At 41.4% G+C, this 26,410-nt stretch overlaps 1 protein-coding gene and 1 long non-coding RNA gene across 3 annotated transcripts; one reads left to right on the forward strand and one right to left on the reverse strand.

The window, feature by feature from the left end:
- Positions 1-26,393, reverse strand: LOC137002183 (protein SSUH2 homolog). 2 transcript variants are annotated; one of them, XM_067361689.1, is made up of 12 exons: positions 26,319-26,393; positions 18,456-18,505; positions 11,868-11,943; positions 11,365-11,500; positions 11,144-11,204; positions 8,911-9,032; positions 4,597-4,659; positions 4,368-4,450; positions 3,777-3,869; positions 3,581-3,686; positions 3,391-3,498; positions 1-3,167 (listed from the first exon to the last, which is right to left on the reverse strand). In XM_067361689.1, the coding sequence occupies exons 2-12, from the start codon at positions 18,502-18,504 to the stop codon at positions 3,027-3,029; spliced, it is 1,038 nt and encodes a 345-aa protein (XP_067217790.1). In that variant the 5' UTR covers position 18,505; positions 26,319-26,393; the 3' UTR covers positions 1-3,026. The 2 variants fall into 2 exon arrangements, with proteins under 2 accessions (XP_067217790.1, XP_067217789.1); XM_067361688.1 differs by lacking the exon at positions 26,319-26,393 and having other exon boundaries at positions 18,456-20,209.
- LOC137002189 (uncharacterized) lies at positions 20,414-20,946 on the forward strand. The gene is made up of 3 exons (XR_010891784.1): positions 20,414-20,498; positions 20,599-20,658; positions 20,742-20,946. It is a non-coding gene; the product is annotated as an uncharacterized lncRNA (long non-coding RNA).
- Positions 26,394-26,410: the final 17 nt, after the last annotated feature.

Here is a 26,410-nt window from a genome sequence, read left to right on the forward strand (position 1 = left end):
CAAGATTTATTTATTTATTTATTTTATTCTTTAGAAAAAAAAAAAAAAAAAAAGCAGACAACGTAAAATAAATCGTGTATAAAATACACTATGATTTATGCTGAAAAATCCAGCTAAAACCAGACTAAGCTGGTTGGCTGGTCTTAGCTGGTTTAAGCTGGAAGTAGCTGGTCAAGCTGATCTCCCAGCCTGTGTTAGCAGCAGGTCTCCCAACCTGGCTTATCTAGTCAAGCTGGTCTTCCAGCCTGGACAATGGTGTTCATCTGGTCTCCCAGCCTGGCTTAGCTGGTCAAGCTGGTCTCCCATGCAGCCTGGGTTAGCTGGGGTTCTGGTTTTAGTTTGTCTCCCGGATTATGTAGTCAAACTGGTCTTCCAGCCTGGACAAGTTGGTGGTCAGCTGGTTTTAGCTGGTGTCCCAGCCTGCAAGTTGGTGAACATCTTACCTAATTACAAATTAATCATATTCTATATTCCATGTACAGATAAGTTTCAATACCAGGGTAGTTTAGCTTCATAATTAGGCTGGCTAGATGGCACAGCCTTAATTAGTAATTAATTATCAATAAAATAATATATCTGAATAGAAAATTATTGTATTTGTCAGAGTAAAACAATGTAAATGGTTTATCTTTGGGTTGACTGATTTGTTTATTGTTATTATTGATATTTATCAGTGCTTTATTATTTTAAAAATAACATACTAATTAATTTCTGAAATGGCAAAAGAGAAAAATATTTGTAAATAAATATACAAGGTTAAACATTGAAAGCAATCTGACTTTTCAATTATTTCTTTTGTTGTTGTTGTTTTATGCCCATCAAAAAAATGATGGCGGATCTTACCCCCCAAAAAATGAATACAAAATTTGACAAGTGTCATAAAAAGATTAACAACGTGATGAATATGAGAATTTGAGTTGTGATAAAGAAAAATAATGTTAAAAGTAGGATAATACATATTCTGACTTTTTTTGAGAGAGAGAGAGAGAGAGAGAGAGAGACAGATAGGTACAGCTCATTGCAAAAAGCTTTAAAACGAAAAATTATATTATTAGTAATACACTAGTAGATGTTTTATCCACTGTCAAGGCATCGCGAGTTCACGTTTACAGCGGCAGAAACCTATGGCAGAAACCAACAAGTGCCCTTGTTGTTGATAAGTCCGTTTTAGCGAATCAGCGTGCAGTATTCAGGTCATGTGACAAGGCTTCCACGGTGCGTTCCAAACGGGATATATCGGAGTGAAAATAATCATGGCCGCCATATTGAAGGGTCGTTCCAAACCAAAGTGCTCAAAACTGGCCACTTCAAAGGGCCCTTCGGAATTAAAGATTTCGAAGGGAACAACTGATGGACACTTCGGGCCCCCATGATCCTTTGCAGAGGGAAGTTGTTTGACGTCACAGAATGGGTACAGGAGGTTAGGAGATCGATTTTAACTATAAAGGTATGTATAATATTTTTCTGTACTACTGTAATAGGCTATTTATACGAGTTAGACTTGGTACATTATTATGGTCAAAATGACATTGTACTTCAAAAAAAAAAAAAACTTTACAGCTCATTTATCAGTCCATTCAAATGTTTCAAATACATATACAATATAGCCTACATGCGGTAAACCTAAAATGAATAAATAAATAAATAAATAATAACGTTAAACAAAAGGTGCAGCTTGCACAATTTATCATCCTTGATTGTCTCGTTAAGATGACGCTGAAGTGCGTTCCAAAAGAACAGTTTTTTTTTTTTTACCCCTACACCCTTCATCCCTTCGAAGCTCTCACTCCGGAGGGTAAACCCTCTGAAGGGATTAGGGCATAGTGATGAGCCCTTCCGAATGGAACGCAGGGCTAGTCACTTCAAAAAGACGCGGTAGCTGAGGTAAGTTTCGTCAAAGCAGAATAGCTGCGTCTCAAATGACGCACTATACACTAATCCATGTAGTGCGTGAATTGTATAAGGTTATTTTGTCATTTAACAACGGAGTCCGATCCTCCCTTCCCCTCCACTACGTAAAGCTGCGACAGTTGAGTGCACGAAGTGTCCAACATTCCACACTCGTTTTTTCCGTAAATTTAGTGCATCATCCGGGTATTTAAAGTGTACTTTTTTCTTTTTGGAATTTTCAGTGTGAACGCACTACTCACACGTATTAAAAACGTTATAAAGCATAGTACGCGAATTGGGACGCACCTTTAATGTGATCGAGAATTTATAACAATTTCGACTCCTGCAAATCCTTGTACACCATACACGTCTTACATGCTAAACCCTTGGTTGTCCTTTTGCGTTTGTTTGTTTGTGTGTGTACGCGCATGCCTGTGTGTGCACGTTTGTACGTGTGTTTGAGTGTGTTTTAAATGCAATTACAAAGCAATTATTTGGGGTTTGTTTAACGGAAATGTTGAGTTATCTGCTTTTGCTAAGAAAAAAAATATATATAAAAAGCATACTTTCAACGGACTTTAATTCTGTAAGTCACCCGGTTTTTTTTTTTTTTTTTTGGTTTTTTTTTGAGTTATTAGCCTATTACTTAATCAAAACAAAACAATCAAAACATTTTTTCATTAGGCCTACATACAATTTGCTGCAGGCAATACTGCAGAACTGTTCCTCAAAAATTATAGTAAACTAGCATTAAAATGTCTTATGAATAGTAAGATGGGATATTAAAATGTTACAAATATCTGCAAGATAACCATCAACAGTTATGATCTTTCGCCCCTGGTTTTACAGACGATTTAAATCTAGTCCCAGACTAAAATGCATGTTTGAACTGTTTTAACTGCAAAGCAATTTGCTCTGACATAATCTTAAAATATATGTAAATGCCATTGTTTTGTCTCAATATGCACACCAGTAATGTTTTTTCTAAGACATGTTTATTAAAGCAACTCAAATGTGCTAATTAAACTAAGGCCTAATAATCTAAACCCCATCTGTGAAACTAGGCCCTTGTCTATAATAGACATTTTGTATGGGTTTTCTTTTTGTGTCAGGTTTGAGATGATGAATGCTGGATGTCACATCACAGAACAGCAGCAGGTGGCAGGATAGTCATCAGCGTTCACTTTCAACTCATTTCCATACACATAGTAAATATAGGGCTTCTCTTTCCAAGTGTAGTTCACCCTTGTTATGGTAATGAGCTCGATTGTCTGTCTCTGGAACGAGGAAATATTGAATTACAGAAACAGATTTAGGTTCATCAGTATTGTGGTATCATGTTGACATGCACACCAGTTTACATGACCAAATTTCTACTGTCAAAAGTCTATAGACTAATAATTACATAGCAAAATTTAGCATTATTATTTTTTCTATATGGAAAATGTACAAATTATTTATTAAACAGAACATTAAAAATGAATAAAACACAACAGATACCTGCTGTAATATGCGGGAGTTCTTGGTATATTTCACCTGATGGTCCCTTATTAAACGCTCAGATGCTTGTGCAACAGAAACATCAGGGAAACCCAGCACTGGATAGACCTACAATATAGCCACTTTTATCAACTTCAGCCTCTTTATTATTATTTATTTTATCTTTAACTGTCTGCAAATATGTTCCTACCATAATCTGGGCATTGCTGAAGAGCTCCTTCCCTGAAACCTTCCCCAGCTTTTCCGGTCTCAGACCACTCGAATCTTGCGCAATGAAATCATCCCTCTCAGTGCTCCTAAAAATGGGAAAAAAAACTTTCTGAATGAAAAAGTTCATTTTGACAGAGTGTACAGAGTTAGTATTATCAGTGAATATAATATAATACCATTTGACTATGAGATTGATGAAATTGAGTATCTGTCCCTTTCCATCACATGTGTCACACTTGTGGAAGCCGCTGCCGCTACATGAACTACATCTGAAATGAGACAGACAAACCACGTACAGGTCTCTGCAGGACAGTAATAGGAGTTACCAGATCAGTGGCCGAGGCCATAAGCAGAGATCAATAATTCATTATTGAATTATTGAGTATTCATATTTTTTAAATAAAAAAAGACAAATTGATATGATGTGTTCTCACAATTCTCTCTTATTTTCTCATGACATCACATATACTTCATTTTATGTTATAGAATGTTTTCAGCCCTTTACATGCTCTACAGCTATTGGAATATTTCTGTTTGCATGCATTCTGCATAATCAATATACTAATGCATGCACATTATTTTCCTGGAGAAGCTAGCTTTTGGTCATTCATTACTCTGCATTTTATTCATTTTGGGCAGCTCAGGCCTTGTTACTTTTAATGTTTGTCAAACACAAACGAAAGAAAGTGGTTTAAGTATCTGTCATTTTATAAAAAGCTAGAAACATACAAAGAGTTACTACAGTACATGGAGAATGGCAGACTTACTTTTCACGTCCACTCTTGTCACATTTATTGCAGGACTCGTTATCAGGACATTGACCAGATCCGTTACACCCAGAGCACACTTTCTGCATAAAGACACAAATAAAAGAGCCTCTAGTTTTATGTGCCATAATATGACCTCCTATAACCATGTACTCAAAAAAAAAAAATTCACTGAATAATAAAAAGGTATGCAGGCAGCCTGGATTTTGCCAGTCAAGACTTCACTTACGCTTCCAGTTCCAGTGCAAGAAGAACAGGGGTTTCTTCCCAATCCACTGCACGGGTTACATTTCTAGGATACAACAAGAAACAAATTACTTTCCAGTAACTTGACTATGTAAATTACATCTTCTTAAAGGATTAGCACACTTTCAAATTAAAATTTCCTGATAATTTACTCACCCCCATGTCATCCAAGATGTTCATGTCTTTCTGTCTTCAGTCGAAAAGAAATTAAGGTTTTTGATGAAAACATTCCAGGATTTTTCTCCACATAGTGGATTTCAATGGCCTCCAAACAGTTGAAGGTCAAAATTACAGTTTCAGTGCAGCATCAAAGCATTCTACACGATCCCAGACAAGAAATAAGGGTCTTATCTAAAGAAACCATCACTCATTTTCTAAAAATAAATACATAAATAAAATTTGATACATTTTAACCATAAATGCTCATCTTGAACTAGCTCTCTTCTTCTTCTTCTTCTTCTTCTCTATTAGAATTCCACCAGTGTAGTCACTGCTAAGTGTATTACTGCCCTCCACAGGTCAAAGTTTGAACTAAATTGTCATATACAATATGCTAGTACAAGTATATAACAATTAGTTCAAACTTTGACCTGTGGAGGGCAGTAATACACTTAGCAGTGACTACACTGCTGGAATTCTAATAGAGAGGAAGAAGAAGAGAGCTAGTTCAAGATGACTATTTATGGTTAAAACGTATATAATTTTAAATTTTTTTGGGAAAATGATCAATGGTTTCTCTAGATAAGACCCTTATTCCTCGTCTGGGATCGTGTAGAAATTTTTGAAGCTGCAATGAAACTTTAATTTTGACCTTCAACCAATTGGAGGCCATCGAAGTCCACTATATGGAGAAAAATCCTGAAATGTTTTCATCAGAAACCTTAATTTCTTTTCGACTGAAGAGAGAAGGACATGGACATCTTGGATGACATGGGGGTAAGTAAATTATCAGGAAATTTTAATTTGAATGTGAACTAATCCTTTAATGTTCCCCTATTGTGATTTTTTGTATATTACCTTTCATGTAGTGTGTAATATAGCTGTTTGTGAATGTAAAGGGTCTGCAAAGTTTCAAAGATTAAAGGTCATGATAAAGTTATTGTCTCAAACAAAAGAACTGATTCTGAACTGCTTGAAACGAGTCATCAGTAATTCCAGTCTTACTTCCTGCACCAACCTGCATAGGACTGTAACACATAATGCCATAATGCCAGCCTATATGCCTTCATTGGCTGCCCGTGAACAACATCTTTGACCCTCAAACACTGTAGATGTAGCAAGCAGCAACCTCCCCAGTTTCTCTTGAAGCCAATACGGAAGTGACTTAAACTGCTATTCATCGACTGGCCGCTAGGGACAGGCTCCAAAAGAGCAGAATCTCAATGAGTCCCATGTTAAAATGTCCAACTTTACAGAAGAAAAAAAAAAACATATTTACAGCATGGTACAAAGTATGGTTTTGGTCTATACAGCTAATTTTGCCCTTCATGACAACTCTGAGGAGGGTGAATTATTTTTTAGAACTCATCCATTTAAATTATATTAAGCCTTAAAGTTCTGCATAATTAAGGGCGTGGCCACTTGAGTGACAGGTGGATTGCGCTGCTGTCTGTGAGCCGTCACCTCAGCTAATTCCAGCCGCTCAACTTGGCATCTCTGCTGGGTTTGTGCTTTTTTGGGATTATTTCATACAATTATCAAATAATATGGCTTGCTGTGCCTATGGTTGAGACCGATGTAATATTACATCTGTGTAGATGTGCACATATGCGGAAGATAAACAGAACACACGTTGTTGGATCGTCTTGGCATTGGCTAAAAGTTTTGTCCGCCAGATTTACTACAATGTCAGTGACTGGAGAATATGCCTCTTAAGACACAGCAGCACTGCTGTGGATATTATAACTAAAATTGCTGCACTATTTTGAAAAATTATACGTGGGCTCATTTGTTTCTGAGAGTTTTACAACATAAATGCTGCTCAGATTGCATAATTTCTTGAAGAACGATGATGGAGAGCAGATCATTCAGAAGAAATGTGATGCAAACAGTGGACAATATATCAATATTCATGGTTTTAACTCTTTTTGGAAAAAAAGTGTTGTTTGTTTTTTCAATGGACGCTCATAGACATTTTACCCAAGGTCGACAGATTGGATTCATCTCACGATCGCTATTTCATTAAACATATGGAGTCCCGTTCTGATTTTCCATGTTGTCATTTGCACACCCGACACAAATTACAATCTCTATCGTAAAAAAAGACACCATATATTGACCATAAACCTTTAGAACTTTCTAATGATATAACTTATCATGTCGTGCTAGGCGGGCGTGGTTTCAGCAACCAGGCGCTTCAGTTCCAACCACATCCCGCCTCTTTGCCCATTTTCAGTTATCCATGACGCACGATGACGCGCTGCCAAAATGGCAACGGCTGCTTTTTCACTTCAAAATGCTCTTCAGAAATCTACGGGTGACGTCACGGACACTACGTACATATTTTTTTACAGTCTATGAGTTGTAGCTGAGGCCTGGAACAGTTTGATTTGTGATGTCGACATGTCGAGAAGAAGCAGTTTTCTGCACTGCGAAAGCAAATCCACTTTGCATGCACTTCTGAAGGAATTGGATAAAACCAATGCCATCATTACTGTTCGTATCACTGTGTATACAAGTGCTGAGGAATTCTCTGCAGCTGAAATTCAGATATGACTTTTTGTTTCTGACACGTGCTGCAAGTGATAGACCAATCACAACAGACTGGGCCATCTGACCAATCAGAGCAGAGTAGACTCTCATAAAGGAGGCGTTTAGAGAGACCGAAACCTTGATCGAATCGGTTTCAGACACTGCGAGTGAAGAGGTGATGCTGCATTGTATATTATAAGAAAATTTAAGCGTTTTTTCATCTTCAGATGAAACAAAATGAGGAACCTTTAAAATAGCATAATAGGGGTACTTTAAAATTAAGTGCTGCCAAAGCTCCATAAATGGTGATGTTTCACGCCTGTTTCACACATTATCCGTCTGCAGTGCGTATGCGTTGCGTATTTTTTTACGCACCCATGTTAACGTATTAGAGCGTTCACACTGCACGCGGTTGCGGTCCGTCATTGCGTTCCAGGAGCGGTGCGTCTGCAGCAGTGCAGCGATCGTTTACGTACCGAGTCTATTTTTGCTGTACTGCAAGTGCAGCACAGCAGATTGTGTGTGGGCAAAATGAACATGGATTGACCTGAAATTGTAAAAAAAAAAAAGAAATTATGCACATTTAAACTACTTTGTATATTTAGTACATTACATAAAGGATTTTTTTTTTTTTTTTTTGATTTAACGCCATGCCAGCAACAAGCTATATTCATGCCAAAAGGAAACATTTCAATTGAACATGGATTGTTGGATACACAGTTCAGTTGTATCATTTCAAAACAATAATTTTATTTTTAAAAAAATGAACAGTGTTTACTTGCATAATGCGATCAGATATGTTTTTCCCCATCGTTGGAGGGAAACTCGCATCCCAGCAGGCAATGACGTGACTTGGGTAAAGTTGGTTTTATATTCACACATTCGGACATCCGTATTCAGTAGCCTTGTTAATCACACTACATTGGACATTCAGTGGACATTCACAAGTAAATATGCCATTAAAACAATACTTGACTATTTTGATCGACTGTGAAAAAATGTTGTAAGTTGACAATCGTTGGTTGTCAATATCATGTCGCTGCTTAAAATTCGCAAACATTTAATTTATTGCACATTTATTGGAAAGTCTGAATTTATCAGAAGTCCGAATGTGCGAATATAAAACCAACTTTACCCAAGTACGTGACAGGCGGACCTAAACCAACCTATTCAAAAACAAGGTGACATGGATGACACTCGTCTCATCGTTGAGGTGGAAAAACATAAAATTCTGTGTGACCCGCAGAATGTATTGTATAAATATTTGAATGCGAAGGAAAAGGCTTGGGAAGCAGTTTCGTTGACTGTTGGTGTCGACAGTAAGTTTTCAAATCTTTGTGTCATGTTTACGTGTACTAAACTACTCCAGCAACTGTCAATATATAAGCGTAATGAATATAACTTTACGCACTGCAAACGTGTGCTGTGTGAAAGCACAATGGCCGCTTCCTGCTTCAGCAACACATACGCACTGCATACGGACCGCACATGCACTGCAGACGGATTATGTGTGAAACAGGCGTCATACAGAAATGTTCTGATACAGTAGTTGATGCACACTTTGTTGTTTGTATTGGCCCTTCTTGTGGATCTTGAGTGATCAAACCTTGATTGAGGAAGTGTAAGGCACTCTAATGGTCTCCTTGTGCGCAGTAAAGTAGGACGGAGGTTGAGCTGCAATCTCCCACGGTCCAGGAGCACGCTGAATCCCGGCATCGACGTGCTGCCCTGCGAAAGAGTTTAGATGATGATTTAGCCAGGGAACAAGGCTTAGATGTGGAACTAATAATTTCAACAAATTTGAACTGCACAAAACCTGTTGCTATAGGGTGATAAGTGGTTTTAGCTCATTACTAGGATGTTATGGGTGGTTGCTTACTGGCCCAAGTCAAAAAAGCCAATCCCAGAGTCTCCATAGTCTCTAGAATCCAGGGCTGCCCCCTAATAGTCAACTAACTGTTAGTCGACAAGAAGAGGCTTAGTTGTCCAAAATTTTTATTAGTTGCTTAGTCGCAGGGAAAAAAAAATCCACAGGAAGTGGCGAAATCACAGTTTGTGACAGACAGATCGTTAACAGCTGTCTATGTGTGAAAAAGTGTGAAAGCTGAATAGTAGCTCACTTACTGCATGACAGCTAACATGGAGGTGCCGGTGCGATCACTTGCACTTAAAATACTCCATAATTTTTGGTCATACAGATAAGAGTAATACATCTTTTGCATCTGTGAAGGTTTTACTTTTATTTGTGTGTGCACTCACTCACAATAACAATAAAACATTGTGCTTTTGTAAAATAATGAAAGCAAACAGGGTGCACTTTCTGCCGTCTCTCTCTGTGAACTTGAGCGCAGCAAAAAAAAAGAACCAAAACTCCATGTAAACTTGCCTCACAGACATGAAAAATCTATAGAAAGTGAAATGTCTACTTTTAAATGAAACCACTCAAATGGAAAACAAATATTCTCAGGTTATGTACTCAGTATGAAACATGCATATATGCGCGTCCACTACTGCGGAGATGAGTCAGTATCGTCAACTTCATTGCAGCCAAAAAAAATAGAAAACACTACTTTATAAATTAATTATTAAAATGTTGAAGCAGTCTCCGTGCTGCTTTCCCCGACGCATTCATAATCATTATTTATGTCGGTGCGCTGTGGCAAGCTTTATGTGTGCGCTTGAGCACTGATTAGGCTATGTAGGTATTAAAGGCTCTTTTTTTATTACTTATATGGTTTATTAATGAATGTATGATTAGTCGACTAATCATTTAAAATGAACTTTAGTTGAGAGCAGCCCTACTAGAGTCTCCTTGGAAATTGGTGCAAAATGTCTGTGGTAAAAATGGACTGACAGACGAAACGCAATAAATGCTGTCATGTTATCTTGCATTCAAAGGCAGATGCCTGGTGTTTGGGAACACAATCATGGCACATCCTGTTTTTCCTGAGTTAGACGGGATTTCCTCGGGTTGACATATTTTGTTGATCCTGGAACAACATTCCGCTCCGAAAATTTAATCATAACCATATCCCTACCCCTAAACCTAACCCTACCCATAACTTCTCCCTAAAATCAGAGGGAAATGATAGGTGAATAACACTGATGTAGAAACACCAAACTCTGGTTGTAAGCATAACTTCACATAAACTGTAAACTGCAAACCTGATTGGAATGTTGAACATATTGGTGAAATCAGGTTTTGTAGTCGTGAGAAACTGTTCTTGGAGGAAATTATACCAAGTCATTTTGATGACAAACTTTGGCTCAGACATTTCAGAATGATCAAACCAATATTTGAGATGATGTGCAATAAGATTAGTTCCCTGGTTGGTTCAGTCATCCAACCACATCCTTTGTTGAGGCAAAGTCACATGAGTTTTTTTTTTTATTGTGCATCAAGGGGTTTATTCAGTAAAGTGTTTCTATCTTAGTTTATGTGCATGTCTGCGGCTCTGCGCATCTTGGCGATACCATCCAGCATTGTTTTAACCAAATTTCACAGAAAAGTAGGTTAATTGAAACATAGGTTATGATATTCTGTCCCTATACAATCCCTCCTATGTAAGTCCAAGGGATTTTTCTTTTGCATGTTTTTTTTTTTAATTTATTTTATTATTATTATTATATTTTTTTTTTCATTTTTAATAGCACTGATTTCCTCAATAAGCTGCACAATTTGAGATATCAATCATATCTGTATATCACAAAAAGCACAGCATAGTTTAATACATAGAGGTCTGTTTAAATCTCTAATCTCAAGTATTAGCAATAGTGATGGTGATGCTTGTCTAAATAATCAAGCATTACCAATGATAGACTCGATTGACTTTCATTACCTGAGTAAGGCTCCTGACAACATTCAGTAGATCTGTACTCTGTGAATGTCTCCAAACGATACTGAGAACAGAAGCAGAACAAAAAGACAGACCTCATATGAATATTGCTAACCACATTCAGCTCTATAAAGCCAAAACAATATCAGATTTATGCATGTCTACTGATACACAGAATGATGGTATCACTAAGCTCAAAATAGAAATTATTTATTGTAGGTCACCCTGTAGGTGTTAAAGGACTCCATGTTGGTTATAACGCCATCTCTGACAGGGGCAGAACTATAGCAGCACTTGCTGGAGACGTAATCTGCAAAAGCTGCACGCGCTCTTCCCTCTGAGATGGAAGGAATGTTGTTGCTAAAAAGAAATTATTAACAGACATGTGTGTTGAATTACATGCATTAATCTATATACTTTAATTCATATTCAGTACTATAATCGATTTAGCTGCACTGGCACTTTCAGATGAGCACACAATTGTAACTGAATTCAGCTGGATAATGACAGCACTGTCTTCTGAAGAGCTGCTTATAGCTGAAATAAATTTGCTTCATAATTGATGAATTTTACAACATTAGGGCCGGTTCACACAGAACACGTTTTTGATTTTAAAAACATGAAATGCAGGTCAGAGTGAAATGTAAAAATGCATTCTATGTGAATGGCCACTTATTATATTGTCTTGTTTATTAATGTGAAGCTGCATTGAAACTGCCAAACGTACTGCCATTCTGGATGGCTGGTGGCTTGTTCCGGCACAGGCATCGGCACAGAGGACATTGGAGGTGGAAGATATGCACCTGTTACAAGAGAACACTTCAGAGACATTCACAAGAGACCAGTGTTTAGCAACATATTCAGCATCCAAATTCTGTTATTTTATGCCTGAAATCGTACTCGGTTACTAACGTAACCTCGGTTCCCTGAGATACGGAACGAGTACTGCGTATGGGGAAAGGTCTCCCTTTTTCCCCGCTGCTGAAGCCTTTTTCAATAACGCAGTGTAACTGCACCGTCATTGGTTCACTCATAGACAAGTTGTTGAACCAATGGCGGCGCGGCATAGCTGCGCGGCCTATGGCGACAAAGCGCGCGAATATTCCCGCCGAAATGGGCGGGGTATAGGGCTATATAAGCAGGCGTTTCGCCATAGGATTTCAGTGTCAATCGACTGAAGCGACGACCCTGAGCCGCAGCCTCGTGGCACGGCAAGTGACGCAGTACTCGTTCCGTATCTCAGGGAACCGAGGTTACGTTAGTAACCGAGTACGTTCCCTTTCGATACTTCACTCGTACTGCGTATGGGGAACGAATTCAACCACGCCGTGCCACGGCTGGGAACGATATAGCTTGCATTTGGCCACCCAGAGGGGGGCAAAAAGGACAAGCGGAGGCAAAGCCTAACCGAACCCATGGTTACACTGAAGGAAGATACTTCCTATGGTGGCGTGAAGCGGGACCTGTTGGAAGCCGCTAATCACACCGACAGGACCCGAGCTTGTAAGGTCGGGACATCGAGGTGATAGAACCTGACAAAGGTGGACGGCGAAGACCAGCCGGCCGCCTCACAGATGTCTTGGATGGAAACTCCGTTGGACCAAGCCCACGAGGAAGCCATTCCTCTAGTGGAGTGGGCCCTGACTCCTATGGGGCAATTAGTGCCCAGTGAGGAGTAGCACAGGTTAATAGCATCCACTATCCAACGGGAAATGCGTTGTTTCGAGACCGGAGACCCTTTGGTGCGGCCGCCAAAACAAACAAAGAGCTGATCCGACAGTCTGAAAGACTGTGATCGGTCTATGTAGGTCCTCAATGCCCTAACTGGGCAGAGTAGCTGCAGCTCTGGTTCGTCCGCCGAGGGAGGAAGAGCAGAGAGCGAGATGACCTGAGCTCTAAACGGAGTTGAGAGCACTTTAGGGACGTAGCCATGCCTAGGTTTCAGAACGACCTTAGAGTCACCAGGCCCGAATTCGAGGCATGCAGGGTTCACAGAGAGGGCCTGCAAATCGCCAACACGCTTTACCGATGCTAGTGCTAGTAGCAGAGCGGTTTTTAGTGTTAGGGGCCTGAGGTCGGCTGAACCCATTGGTTCAAATGGGGCTCCTTTCAAGGCCCTGAGGACCAACGAGAGGTCCCAGGAGGGAATAGTGAGAGGGCGAGGAGGATTCAAACGCCTAGCACCTCTCAAAAACGGATCACGAGCCCGTTTCGTCCCACCGATTGGCCAGCAATAGGAGCGTGGAACGCTGCAATGGCTGCTACGTAAACCTTAAGCGTGGAAGGGGAGCGCCCCATTTCCAAGCGTTCTTGGAGGAAAGACAGTATGGAAGATACGTCACTCTCCACAGGGTCTATGTTGCGTGTTGAACACCAATCAACAAAGACTGACCACTTCTGGTCGTAGAGGCGCCTCGTAGATGGGGCTCTAGCCTGAGAAATGGTATTTAGGACGTCCTCGGGGAGGCTAGTCGGCTCCCATCGAGGGACCAGAGGTGCAGAGCCCAGAGCTGCGGCTGTGGGTGCCAGATTGTTCTGTTTGCCTGAGAGAGGAGGTCCCGTCTCAGGGGAATCGGCCACGGGGCTCTTAGAGAGAGCCTGAATAGCTCTGAGGACCAAACCTGGTTCCTCCAGAGCGGGGCCACCAGAAGGACTCTGTGCTGGTCTTCTCTGATACGCCTGATGACCTGGGGGATCAGTGCGATCGGAGGGAAAGCATAAAGGAGCGTGCTGGGCCATGTGTGGGCCAGAGCATCTACTTCCTTCGAGAAAAATGTTGGGCAATGAGAGTTGTCTTCTGAGGCGAAGAGGTCTACCTCTGCCTTCCCGAAGAACTCCCAGATCGTGAGGACCACTTGGGGGTGGAGCATCCACTCGTCGGAGGGGATGTTGCTCCGTGACAACATGTCCGCACCCAGATTGTTCCTGCCAGGAACATGAGTCGCTCTGAGCGACTGAAGCCTCGGAAGAGCCCATTCCAGCAGACGTTTCGCCAGAGCGCATAAGCGGCTGGACGAAAGACCGCCTTGGTGGTTCAGGTATGACACCACCGTCATACTGTCTGACCGAACTAGAACATGACGTCCCGTCAAGTAAGCCTGAAAGAACTGAAGGGCTTTCATCACTGCTAGCATCTCTAGACAGTTGATGTGTAGATGGCTTTCCTCGTGGCTCCACGAGCCGAAGGCCGGTCTGCCCTCGCACACAGCGCCCCAGCCCAAGTTGGAGGCGTCTGTTGAGAGCACCGTCCTCCGTGAGACCGCCTGTAAAGGGACTCCGCGTTGGAACCATACTGGATCCATCCAAGGTTTCAGGGCTAGAAGACAGGCCCGATTGACCTTGAGACATAGGCGGCCGTGCCGCCATGCGCTGGGAGGAACCCGGAACTTCAACCAGTACTGAAGAGGCCGCATCCGAAGAAGGCCTAGCTGCAGCACCGGGGAGGCGGAAGCCATCAGCCCTAGCAGCCTCTGGAAAAACTTCAGAGGGAGATAGGCTTTGTTCGTGACAGATGCCGTGAGCTGCTGAATTGCCAGGGCGCGCTCTGGCGAGACTACTGCCGTCATACGGACCGAGTCGAAAACTGCTCCCAGAAACGAAATTCGTTGAGTGGGGCATAGCGAGCTCTTGGCTAAGTTGACCCTGAGACCCAGGCATTGTAGATGGCTGAGGAGCACGGATCTGTGGCGTTCCAGCTCGTCTCGCGAACGGGCTAAGATGAGCCAGTCGTCGAGATAATTCAGAACCCGGATTCCCATCTGTCTCAGAGGGGAAAGCGCCGCGTCCATGCACTTGGTGAAAGTGCGGGGAGCCAGAGACAGCCCGAAGGGCAGGACCGTATATTGGTATGCCACCCCTTCGTATGCGAATCTCAAGAATCGTCTGTGACGGGGGGCTATCTGGATGTGAAAATACGCATCCTTCAGGTCCAGCGAGCAGAACCAGTCCTCGGGGCAAATGTGCGCGAGGATCTGCTTCAGCGTCAGCATTTTGAACTTCCGTCTCATGAGGGAGTGATTCAAAAGCCTGAGGTCTAGGATGGGTCTGAGACCGCCATCCTTTTTGGGGACCAGAAAGTAGCGGCTGTAAAAGCCTGTCTCGCTCTCTGACGGAGGAACCATTTCCACAGCTCCTTTTTCCAGCAACGACATGACTTCGGCCCGGAGGACATGAGCGTCGTCCGGATTGACCGATGTTTGAAGCACCCCGGCGAAGCGGGGGGGCCGTCGTGCAAACTGGAGCGAGTAGCCCTGGTTTACGATCCCCATGACCCATTCTGACACATCGGGGATGGCCTGCCAGGCCTCGGCCCGAGTGGCTAGGGGTTGAATAATGTTGGGTGACAGACCGCCGTTGAGAGGGTCGTACACCGCGAGGGGTGGAAGAGGAAATTTGCTCTTTTTGTGATGAGGTAAAAATTTGTCCGCCGTGAAAACGGCGTTTGGAGTGGGCGCAACAGGTGTGGGCCCAGCTGTCACTTGGAGTATGTTTCCCACGCCCGGAAATAAACGAGGCGGAGGGGAAATTACTCGTGGGAGCTTTTGGGGTGGTCCGGTCGTAACGGGACGGTCCCCCATCCTCTTCCTGTCCGACGAATCAGGACGACTTCGGAGGCACCGGGTCCAGCACAATCCTGGGCCGGGGTCCCTGGCGCCTCGGGAAGGGAGGGCGCTTCGCAGGGCGCGAGCGCTGGCGATGCTCCTGGGGCGGCGCTGCCTGTGTTGCAGGTGGGGCTGGTTTGTTCTGCTGAGCCGGCGCAGTCCTGGGGCGGCTAGACGCAGAAGCGGAGCTGGAGCGCTTAGGCAAGAAATGCCTCATAGCCTGAGACGATTTCTGCGCGGCAGTAAAGCGCTCAGTGAAGCCATCCACTGCAGGCCCGAAGAGACCAGAAGGCGAGACCGGGGCGTCTAAGAAGGCCGTCTTGTCTAGGTCTTTGATCTCCGTTAGGTTGAGCCACAGGTGGCGCTCCAACACGACCAGGCTGGCCATGGAACGACCGATGGCCTGGGCCGTAGCCTTCGTAGCTCGCAGGGCAAGATCCGTGGCGCTGCGGAGATCTTTGAAGGCTGGCGCGTCGATTCCAGACTCATCCAGAGAGCGGAGGAGTTTGGCCTGGAATGCTTGAAATATGGCCATGGTGTGGAGCGCAGAGGCAGCTTGGCCCGCCGAGGTGTAAGCCCGTCCAGCCAGAGTAGAGGTGGTCCGACAGGGCTTGGAAGGAAGGGCCCTCTTCGTCTTCCAACCCACAGCCGCGGGAGGACAGAGGTGAGCAGCCACCGCTTCATCTAGGGGTGGCAAGCGCTCGTATCCCTTCTCCTCGGCGCTGTCGACGGCGGTGAGGGCGGAGCGGTGCGTAGTGTGGAGGCGGGCAGAGTAAGGAGCGCGCCACGACTTCGTCAGCTCTTCGTGGACCTCAGGAAAGAAGGGCGCTGAACGCTGGCGAGGTGCTTGGCGGCGGCCTGGCAGAAACCATTCGTCCAGGCGGCTGCGAGACGGCTCCTCTGGAGGGGCCCACTCGAGGTCCAGTTCTTCAACGGCTCTAGACAGGATGCGGAAGAGCTCGGCATCCATGCCCTGGCCATGCTCGATGGGTTCCAAGGGAGGCGGTGGAGCGGGGTCTTCCGGCTCGCCAGCCCATCCTTCCGCTTCGGAAGCCGCAAGAGACATGGAGTCGTCTTGTTCGTCGTCTGTTCCCCCGAATGAGACGAGGTCACTCGCTTCTGCGGAGGGACGCTGCTCAGGGCGAGAGAACAGAACGGGAGAGAGTTCCCTGGGAGGAGAGGGCGAGGCACGCGGGGGCTGGGCCGGCGTGAGCTCGCTCAACTCCTGGCGCTGAGTCGCTCTACCCCGCTGTCTTTTCCTCGCCGGCTCGCGGGAGGAAGGAGACGGGAGGGCGCGAGCGGCGAGATCGCCTTCAGTGAAGAAGGCGACCCGCGAGCGCAGGGAAGCGAGACTCATACACTCGCAGTGCGGGCATGAGTCTCCAGCGAGCGCGCCGTCTGCGTGGGGCTTGCCCAGGCAAGCGACACACTCGCTGTGTCCATCGTCGTCGTGCAGGGGGGCCCTGCAAGTACCACATGAGTGGCGGGGCATCGTGAGACGCCGCTGCCGTGAAAACGGCAATTGGGTGGCTCTTTTAGAGCGGCGAGGGCCGCGGAAGCTCTTAGAGCGGTGAAAACCGCTGGAAATCGCTCTTTTAGAGCGGCGTTTAAGCCGCGGATGAAGCTCTCAGGCGGCGCGCCGGATGGCGGCAGGGGACGCACAGGAAGCGGCCGGAAGCGGGAAGCGGGAGGCGGCGGCTCGGCGACGGCGCTAGAAGCTGCAGTCCGCGAGGGCGCCGGCGCTTTCTTCCACCGGCGAGTCCAGGCGAGTCCGCTGCGGGAGCCTCTTCAGACGGCGGCGAGAGCAGAAGGCGGCGAGCTTCTTCGGCTTCAGGCGGAGATCAGCGAAGAGAAGTAGATGTCGTCGCTGAAGGAGAAAACACTGAAATCCTAAGGCGAAACGCCTGCTTATATAGCCCTATACCCCGCCCATTTCGGCGGGAATATTCGCGCGCTTTGTCGCCATAGGCCGCGCAGCTATGCCGCGCCGCCATTGGTTCAACAACTTGTCTATGAGTGAACCAATGACGGTGCAGTTACACTGCGTTATTGAAAAAGGCTTCAGCAGCGGGGAAAAAGGGAGACCTTTCCCCATACGCAGTACGAGTGAAGTATCGAAAGGGAACTAGAAGCTACTACTGCAACCATGAAAATCATCTGTTTAGCAAATGCTCTTTTTTCCATTTCTGACTGTTTCACCTTAGGGTTCAGTAAGATTTTTTTAAAAGTAATATTAATGTAAAAAATACATTTCTATTTCAAATAAATGTTGTTCTTCAAAACCTAACAGAACCTAGCAGAAAATCAGCTGTTAGAAAGATTTCTAAAGGATCATGTGACACTGAAGAATGGAGTAATGATGTTGAAAATTCAGCTTTGTCATCAAATGAATAAATTACATTTGAAAATAATATTTGAAATTTTAATAATATTTCACAATATTACTGTTTATACTGTATTTCTTATCAAATAAATGTAGCCTCGATTAGCAGGAGATTAATTTCAAAAACATAAAACCAACCCCCAATTTTTTGAATGTTAGTGTATGCTCCTATCATATCATATAACTTCCTTTTTAAGATACAGGACATTATCTTAAAAAAGTTATATGACAGGAGGCCTATTAATGGTTGCAGTAAAAATTATATATGACCTAATATAACAACATACATACTAGAAAATGAAAGCAATTAATATTGTTTTGTGCTTCTTACCACCTCCGCCGACCGCAATTCCCTCATATCCCGGGATGCTGTCAAACATGCTTGCAAGAAATATATTACAACAAAATAAAACAACTTGTTTAACATCATGAATTATATATTTCAACTGGATTTCAGATAATCAAAAACAAACATTGGTAAAGTTGAATTTTAATGATTTGAAAGTTCTCTCATTAAATCTGTTGTAGCCTATATCCTGATAAATATCCTGATGAACCACATGGACAAATCCCAAAACAAACAAAAATAACTTAGAATTGACATTGCATGACATGACGAGGACTGGAAGACGGAATTCGCTTGGACAACAGAGGATCGACCCTAAAGCCAGAGAGATGATCTGTCTCCTTTGCCATCAGCAGAAGATTAATATGAAATTGATTTTGCTTATTAAACAATCGTATGCTTTGAATGCTTTTGTTCCTGATCTCAAACAGCTAACAATAGGGATGTGTAAGTGTCTTGGGGGTGTGACTGATTTCCTGTTGAGTTCTCAAGAAAGGAGGCCAGCAAGTGAGTGATAGTTGAAGTGTGAAAACTTTTTACATTTCTTTGTTGACAAGATTGCTACTGTTAGATCACACATCTCACCTACCACATCTGATGCATCTATCACCTCTGAGTGCTCTGCTGTTTTTAACCAGTTTGAGCCTGTTTCTTTCTTTTTTGAGAGAAACATATTGCCAAAAGTTTTGGGACGCCTGCCTTTATGTGCACATGAACTTTAATGACATGCCATTCTTAATCTGTAGGGTTTAATATGGAGTTGGCCCACCCTTTGCAGCTATAACAGCCTCAACTCTTCTGGGAAGGCTTTCCACAAGGTTTAGGAGTGTGTTTATGGGAATTATTGACCATTCTTCTAGAAGCACATTTGTGAGGTCAGGCAGTGATGTTGACGAGAAGGCCTGGCTCACGGACTCCGCTCTAATTTATCCCAAAGGTGTTCTATCGGGTTGAGGTCAGGACTTTGTGCAGGACAGACAAGTTACTACACACCAAACTTGCTCATCCATGTCTTTATGGACCTTGCTTTGTGCACTGGTTCGCAGTCATGCTGGAACAGGAAGGGGCCATCCCCAAACTGTACATTTACATGCACCCAAATAATCCATTTGTAATTGGATTTACAGCTCAATCATCACTGTTAGACATTTCTGTAATTTCTAGTTATTTACCATATATCACCCAGTATTATACTGCTAATTCTCTTTACAGTAAATAACTGTGATTCCCTTTGCATCATGGGAATTTTCTGTGAAGTTATACACTAAATACAGAGATTTACTGTATTTTTTAAAATTTGCAGTATACTACTGTATTTGCTGTAACGGATCCTCTGGCTCCATTTTTTTTATTTTCCTCTTTTTGTACATTTGGTTTGACATTATTTGGCTTACACCGCGTGTCTACAACGATAATAGCCCGTGGCTGTCTTTATTGGACACATTGAAGCTACCAGACCTTTACAAAATGCAAACCTGTTTGCCCCTTGTGTCAGAAATAGCGCGAGCGCTTGGACTCGGACTCGGAGTACCGTCCATATAACGGGGCATCAGTAACGTTATACTGTCTGGGATTTGTCGTGTCGCGCCGGAGCATTCAGTACAAACAACAGTGATTGTAATGGGTTCTGTCTTTTGTTGAATCGCGTCGTTCGCGTCCGGGGTAGAGACGGAACCAGCGCGGCAGCGCCACAGTCTGCAGCCGGTGTACTGATGCACCCCGTGAAGACTTGTCCCCGAGAGAGAGAGAGAGAGAGAGAGAGAGAGAGAGAGAGAGAGACCAGCAAATAAGGTAAAAAAAAAAATCTGTACCACGGTAAACTGCGTTAACGTTTCATTTGTAGCAATATGTGAAGCAAGCAGTGGATTCACTGGTGCGGACTATAGTAGCATTATAAATTTGCTAACTTTTTTTATCAAATAAGTGACTTTGCATCATTTCAAACATTTTATTTATTACATAGCAAATGAACCAATCAGAAGATGGACCATTTTCTATGTTCAGTCTCACCAGATTACATTTATCCCGGTAAGCACTGCATTAAAACTCTCATTAAATCATTCATACCAAATCTAGCATTCTAAACAACTTTAGTTTATACTTTTGAATTATTTTGATCTTTTATTAGGCCGAAGACTCTACCATTGCAGTCCCAACTGACCAGGAAGGTCCTAATATCAGCGCACAGGTGGGTTAACTACTGTAGGGAGGAGAAAAATCATCACATAATGATTTCTTGCATGCGTCTTACTGTGTATTTATCTCACACAGCTCCCCCTTCCCTCCAGATAGGCTGAAATTGGCAAAATCGTCGATTACAATCTTTCTCTCTCAGCATTTTTGGACAGAATTTAGGATATGTAAGTATTAATTTAATCTGGCATAATTTAATTTACAGTTCAGCTGAAATTTTTTAATATGCTACTGACAAAAAGATGTTACTTAAATATATATATATACAAATATTCTTAAAGGGTTAGTTCACCCAAAAATGAAAATAATGTCATTAATTACTCATCCTCATGTCGTTCCACACCCGTAAGACCTTCATTCATCTTCAGAACACAAATTAAGATATTTTAGTTGAAATCTGATGGCTCAGTGAGGCCTGCATAGCCAGCAATGACATTTCCTCTCTCAAGATCCATTAATGTATTAAAAACATATTTAAATCAGTTCATGTGAGTACATTAGCTCAATATTAATATTATAAAACAACAAGAATATTTTTGGTGCGACTTATATAGTGATGGCTGATTTCAAACTGCTGAAATCACGTGACTTTGGCGCTTCGAACCGCTGATTCGGCACAAAAGATTCATAACGCTCCGAAGCTTCATGAAGCAGTGTTTTGAAATCGGCTATCACTATATAAGTTATTTTGTTTTTTTGGTGCACCAAAAATATTCTTGTCGCTTTATAATATTATTGAACCACTGTACTCACATGAACTGATTTAAATATGTTTTTAGTACATTAATGGATCTTGAGAGAGGAAATGTCATTGCTCCTTATGCTATTCAACAAAAATATCTTAATTTGCGTTCCAAAGATGAACGAAGGTCTTACACGTGTGGAATGGCATGAGGGTAAGTAATAAATGACAGAATTTTCATTTTTGGGTGAACTAACCCTTTAAGTTATAGTAAAAAAAAAGATTTAAAAATGGAGGTTAAAAATAATTTGACACTAATATGGAATTCTCTCTCTCTCTCACTCATGTTTTTATATAGTGTTAGAGCCTGGATCTCCTTTGAAGGACTGAGTACATTTGTTTTCGTGGACAGACCAGGAAACATTCTGATGTTGTCAGTCAAGTTCTGAACTGTAACCAATCTTTGGAGAAGCTCATTTATTTCCAAAGGTGGACAAAAACAGTGTGTTGTCTTTTTTTTTCAATTTAGAGGAGAACATTCATAATAAGAAGAAATGTTTCTTGAACAGTCTTCTTTCAAAAACATTAAGACACTTAAATACTTTTGGCCACCAGTGTCCATTAATCAAATTTTGGAAATAGTGAAATGATTTTGAAAGTGGGGTTATGTGTCATGTTACCTAATGAGATTGAGAAAAGAACTGTTTTGTCCTGTGTTGGACATTTCATTTTTGACTGCTTAAAAATGTATTTATATTTTGCAGTTTCATGAATGTAATTTTTGATATTTAACTATAATATTTTTTTGACAATAAGCTAAACAACCATTGACTTTACATCATTTTATGTTTTTTTAACATAATGCATGTAGTGAAGGACAACACATAATGTGTTAACACGTTTACACATCTTTGTGGTAACCTTTTTGACACATTTATTTTGTTACAAACAATAACAGCTTAATGAGTTAAAATTAACACAAAAAATGTTGTCCCTAAACTCTCCCATTAATGTGTAAAAAATTTCATTTTTTACACATCCTTTCCAGCATTGGCAGACTGTTTATTTTGTGATATATATGCAATGTTTTAAATAAAAAATAAAATGATATTTTGGAATAATTTTGTGTGAATTGTATCTCAGTAGTACTTAATTAAATTAATTCTATAATTCAATGTTCACTTCAGTTAAGTGTTTGAAATAGAATTTTGATTAGCATTTGGATTATAAATATACTTTATTATCACGGAAATACCGAGAAGGCTTGAAGAAAACATATTAACCATGTATTGTTATAGTTGTCTGTTTATTTTATTCATGTTTAATCAATCAAAGCATTTCTACCTTCTTTTTATTCAGTCACAGCAAAGAGTATAGAACCCAAGAGGTGACACTTTGATACTTTTTGGGTAACAGCCTCTAGATTGCGTTCTGGTAGCGCGGCCGCCATTATGGGGACCATACAACTGGACCATAGAATCCTTCACATCTTACGCACCCAAAATTTCACTGCCAAATCAGAAGCGCAATAGAACATTTTTTTTTTTATTAAGTCACCACTAAATTGTATGGCTCCTACAATAAATGTTGAATTGTCTTATATATGTTTTATTTTACCAGTTGTGGAATCCAGCCATTCAAAAATTTGAGTTAGCCTTCTTTATTGATTATTTCCATTTTATGCAACTTTACACATTTATTAATAGTAAACTAAACTTAAACATAAAGTCTGTAAAATAAACTGTTAAAAGGATTTGATGATCTCTAGTGATAGTATTTTATTCTGTGTTGTCATCATTCAGGTTGGATTTCAGCTTTAATGTACATTTTGATTTAACAAAGCAGCTGATCTTGCCATAGAAACTAGTGGACTGCCGACTCGCTTTCACCACAAAATGGCGGAAACGCAGGGCTGCTGCTGGGCGCCGGTGTTGCAAGGGAACATTCTATTAAGTGTGGCTTCTTGTTAGTGTATATTCTTTGCATGCCCATTGGGGATTTCCTGCAACAGCGTTTGTTATATTGCGTATATTTAGTGTATTTGGAGTATCTGGCGCCAGTATGAAACAGACATGTTTAGCGGCAAGTAAAGCTCACTCAATCCTATTCAGGGCAAAAATAGGAAAAAAATTCCTCTCTCCAAAGAACTTTGAGGGAAACATATAATCAATGTTTTTCTCCAGCATACATAAGTTTACAGGGTTTTTTCCCCCACAGTGGATGCATAAAAGGCATGTAGTAGTTCATATTATACATGGACTCCATTTTTTATTTTGCAAACCTCCTGACAAAAATAAAGAAATTATTGAGACAGATTTTTATCATAATAATATAATATTTGTTAATAAATCCTTAGACCTTTCTAATGATATATAGACTGCTTGCATGTTAACAGGTAGGCTAACCCCACATATTGTCATACGAGTTTTAAATATTATTTTTTAATTATTAGTTATATTTATAATTAAATACTAATGCTAAATACTTTAATAATGACAGTTGTTACAACAGTAATATTTCTTATTTTGTTTAATATTTTTATTTAGCAATAATGATAATAATAATAAATAATTAGTCAAAATAATATTAGCACAAAATTTCGGGCCAAATCGTGCAGTCCTACAAACAAGCAAAACAAGCCTGGTATTGTTATATATATATATTTTTTTTCCATTTGTTTGATCAAAATCACATTTTAAATCGCAAATCGCATTTTTAACCAGAAAAATCGCAATTTTTTCTCCAAATCATGCAGCCCTACTGCAGAGGACAATAAAATCTACAGAGACCTTTTGGAGAAGCTCTTCAGACAACATAACGTGAGTGAGATGTCAAAATAGAGGATCATGTCTCTGCATAAAGACCTTAACAAGAAAGGTAGTATGTTCTCCTTAGTACTGAGCTTTGAGCACAGTATAGCTACAAAACATTTCAAAAGCACTTCCAATTTGAATTTAATAACCAGTAGAGTAATGCTATGGATCTTGGTAGCTTGGGTGTATTGGTTTATGTTTGACAGTAAACATAAAAAAACATTTTTAAAAAATTATAGAGAAACTATAGGAATTGGTCAATATCTTGTTAACATTATCAATTAATATAATTAAACATCCTGCTTTAAAGTTTTATTATGAGACAAATTATTTCACTTTTAACCTCTACATGTTTTGAATGTGGTTTTCATTTGGTGGCCAAAGACTAATTTTATTTGCTGGCTAAAAATAGTGATGACGGGTACTAATGAAGACAAATAATTTTACCCTATTAACTCTACTTCCAGCCATGACACAGCAAGGGAAGGATATAAAGAAGAGGGTGAACACTAAGGTGTAGTTTGAGGGTACTACAACTGAGCTGCAGTTAACAGTGTACCTGGGTGTACTCGCTATCCTGAAGAAGTATGTCATGGTTTTCCAGGTTGGTATGCAACATTTTGTCAAACATAATCTGTGACTATTAGCTGCACTTCATTCATTAATTATTAAGTTGACCTAACTTCATAAGCTTGTTGAAATATTCACAGGAGAGCAAAACATTGGTGCACAAGCTTCATGACAAGCAGCTTGAGATGTTCTAGCTTTTCATGGCTTGCTTTATTAAAGCTGATCACCTCACGGATACCTCTCCAAAAGCAATGGCAAAAATGGTGATCAAAGATAAGTTGCTACCTCCAACAGAGATCTGTGTTGGAAGAGAGGCAGACGCAATCAGGGCCAAGACTGCTCCAGACTTTCCTCGTTCAGGTATCAAAGGCATATCACCACTGGGCTTTACCTGCAGCAAAAGTTGCCTTTAGAGAGCCCAGTCTTGTGATCACTGTCTGCCCTGGACCCCGCTCTAAGAGGCCACTCACAGGCTGGGATCCACCTGAGGAAGCTGACCACCATGCTGCAACACCTCACAGCAACAGGGAGTGAATGTACACCTTGAAATTGTAAGGTACAATATGGATCCCTGCTTGGCCACTTTCAGAGAAGGGGATGACATGGTGGATTGGTGGGCCCATGTCTTTGAATCTTCCAAGTACCCGGCATTATGCATGGTTGTGAAATGTGCTCTGTCCATATTTCATGGCCCTTTGGTAGAGTCATCATTTAATAGCATGGGTGATATAATTAACCCCAAGAGCACCAACATGAGCATCCCCACATTCAGTGCAATTCAGACCGTCAAATACACCTTGAAGGCCAGTAACAAGATGGCAGTGGAGATGTTTTGAAGAGATGATACAAAATATGGTAAGGTGGATAAAAGGCTGTGCCAAAATATTAAATCTGCTGGAGCAAAAGACAGGCTGAAAATTTGATTGTAGTTTAAAGGAATCAGAAGTTTACTAGAATAAAGGTCACCCACTTTTAGTAATATTAAGCATTGCATCTGCAACCTATATTCATTCATTCAAATTTATTTCCAGACTCAAGGTCCATTAAAAAATAAACATACAACAAACAATACTTACATTTAAGAAAGACATTTAAGAGAGACAGTTATACCAATATTTTTGCATACCGCACCACACTTTGCAGGTTTATGCATTTCTCACTTTGCAAATGGAAAGGTGAAAAAAACACAAACAGCTACCACCAACAAAAAGATGTACCCTATGCTTTGCAGTTTGAACTTGCTATATGACATTGCAGTAGAGTGCATGGCCAAAATCCTGTGGTGAAGACTTTTTGTTTTGTTTTTTTATTATTATTATTATTCTGAACTTTGTTATTAAAAAGAAACCATTGTATTTGGTGATTTTTATCCTATCTATAACAAGTCTCAGGGGGGTAATAAATATGACAAATTAGATCTGCAACAGCTGAAAAAAGCACATTCAGAAATAGGATACTTTTTGCACGCTAAATATAGCTCAATATAATTGTTTATTTAGCAATTCATTTGCATTATTCATAACATGCAATCATTTATTTATAAATTATTAGCCAAATAAGCTTTTTTAAGAGAAATAATCAAAGACTTACCTTATTCTCAGAGCTGCTGCTCAAATCAGAGTAGACAGATGGAGATTATACACCTGTACAGAAGCACGTTCTGACTAGGGTGACCAGATTTC

The sequence above is a fragment of the Chanodichthys erythropterus genome, chromosome 15, assembly GCF_024489055.1.
Source record: "Chanodichthys erythropterus isolate Z2021 chromosome 15, ASM2448905v1, whole genome shotgun sequence".
Classification (NCBI taxonomy): Eukaryota; Metazoa; Chordata; class Actinopteri; order Cypriniformes; family Xenocyprididae; genus Chanodichthys; species Chanodichthys erythropterus.

What these genes read in the sequence shown, in the direction of transcription:
- LOC137002183 (XM_067361689.1), bottom strand. Translation starts at nt 18,504, where the DNA reads ATGTTTGACAGCATCCCGGGATATGAGGGAATTGCGGTCGGCGGAGGT. An exon ending in ACCAGCCATCCAGAATGGCA is followed by an intron (nt 11,501 to 11,867) that starts GTACGTTTGGCA and finishes ATTTCTTTTTAG; the next exon opens with CAACAACATTCCTTCCATCT. An exon ending in AGTCCTTTAACACCTACAGG is followed by an intron (nt 11,205 to 11,364) that starts GTGACCTACAAT and finishes TTCTGTTCTCAG; the next exon opens with TATCGTTTGGAGACATTCAC.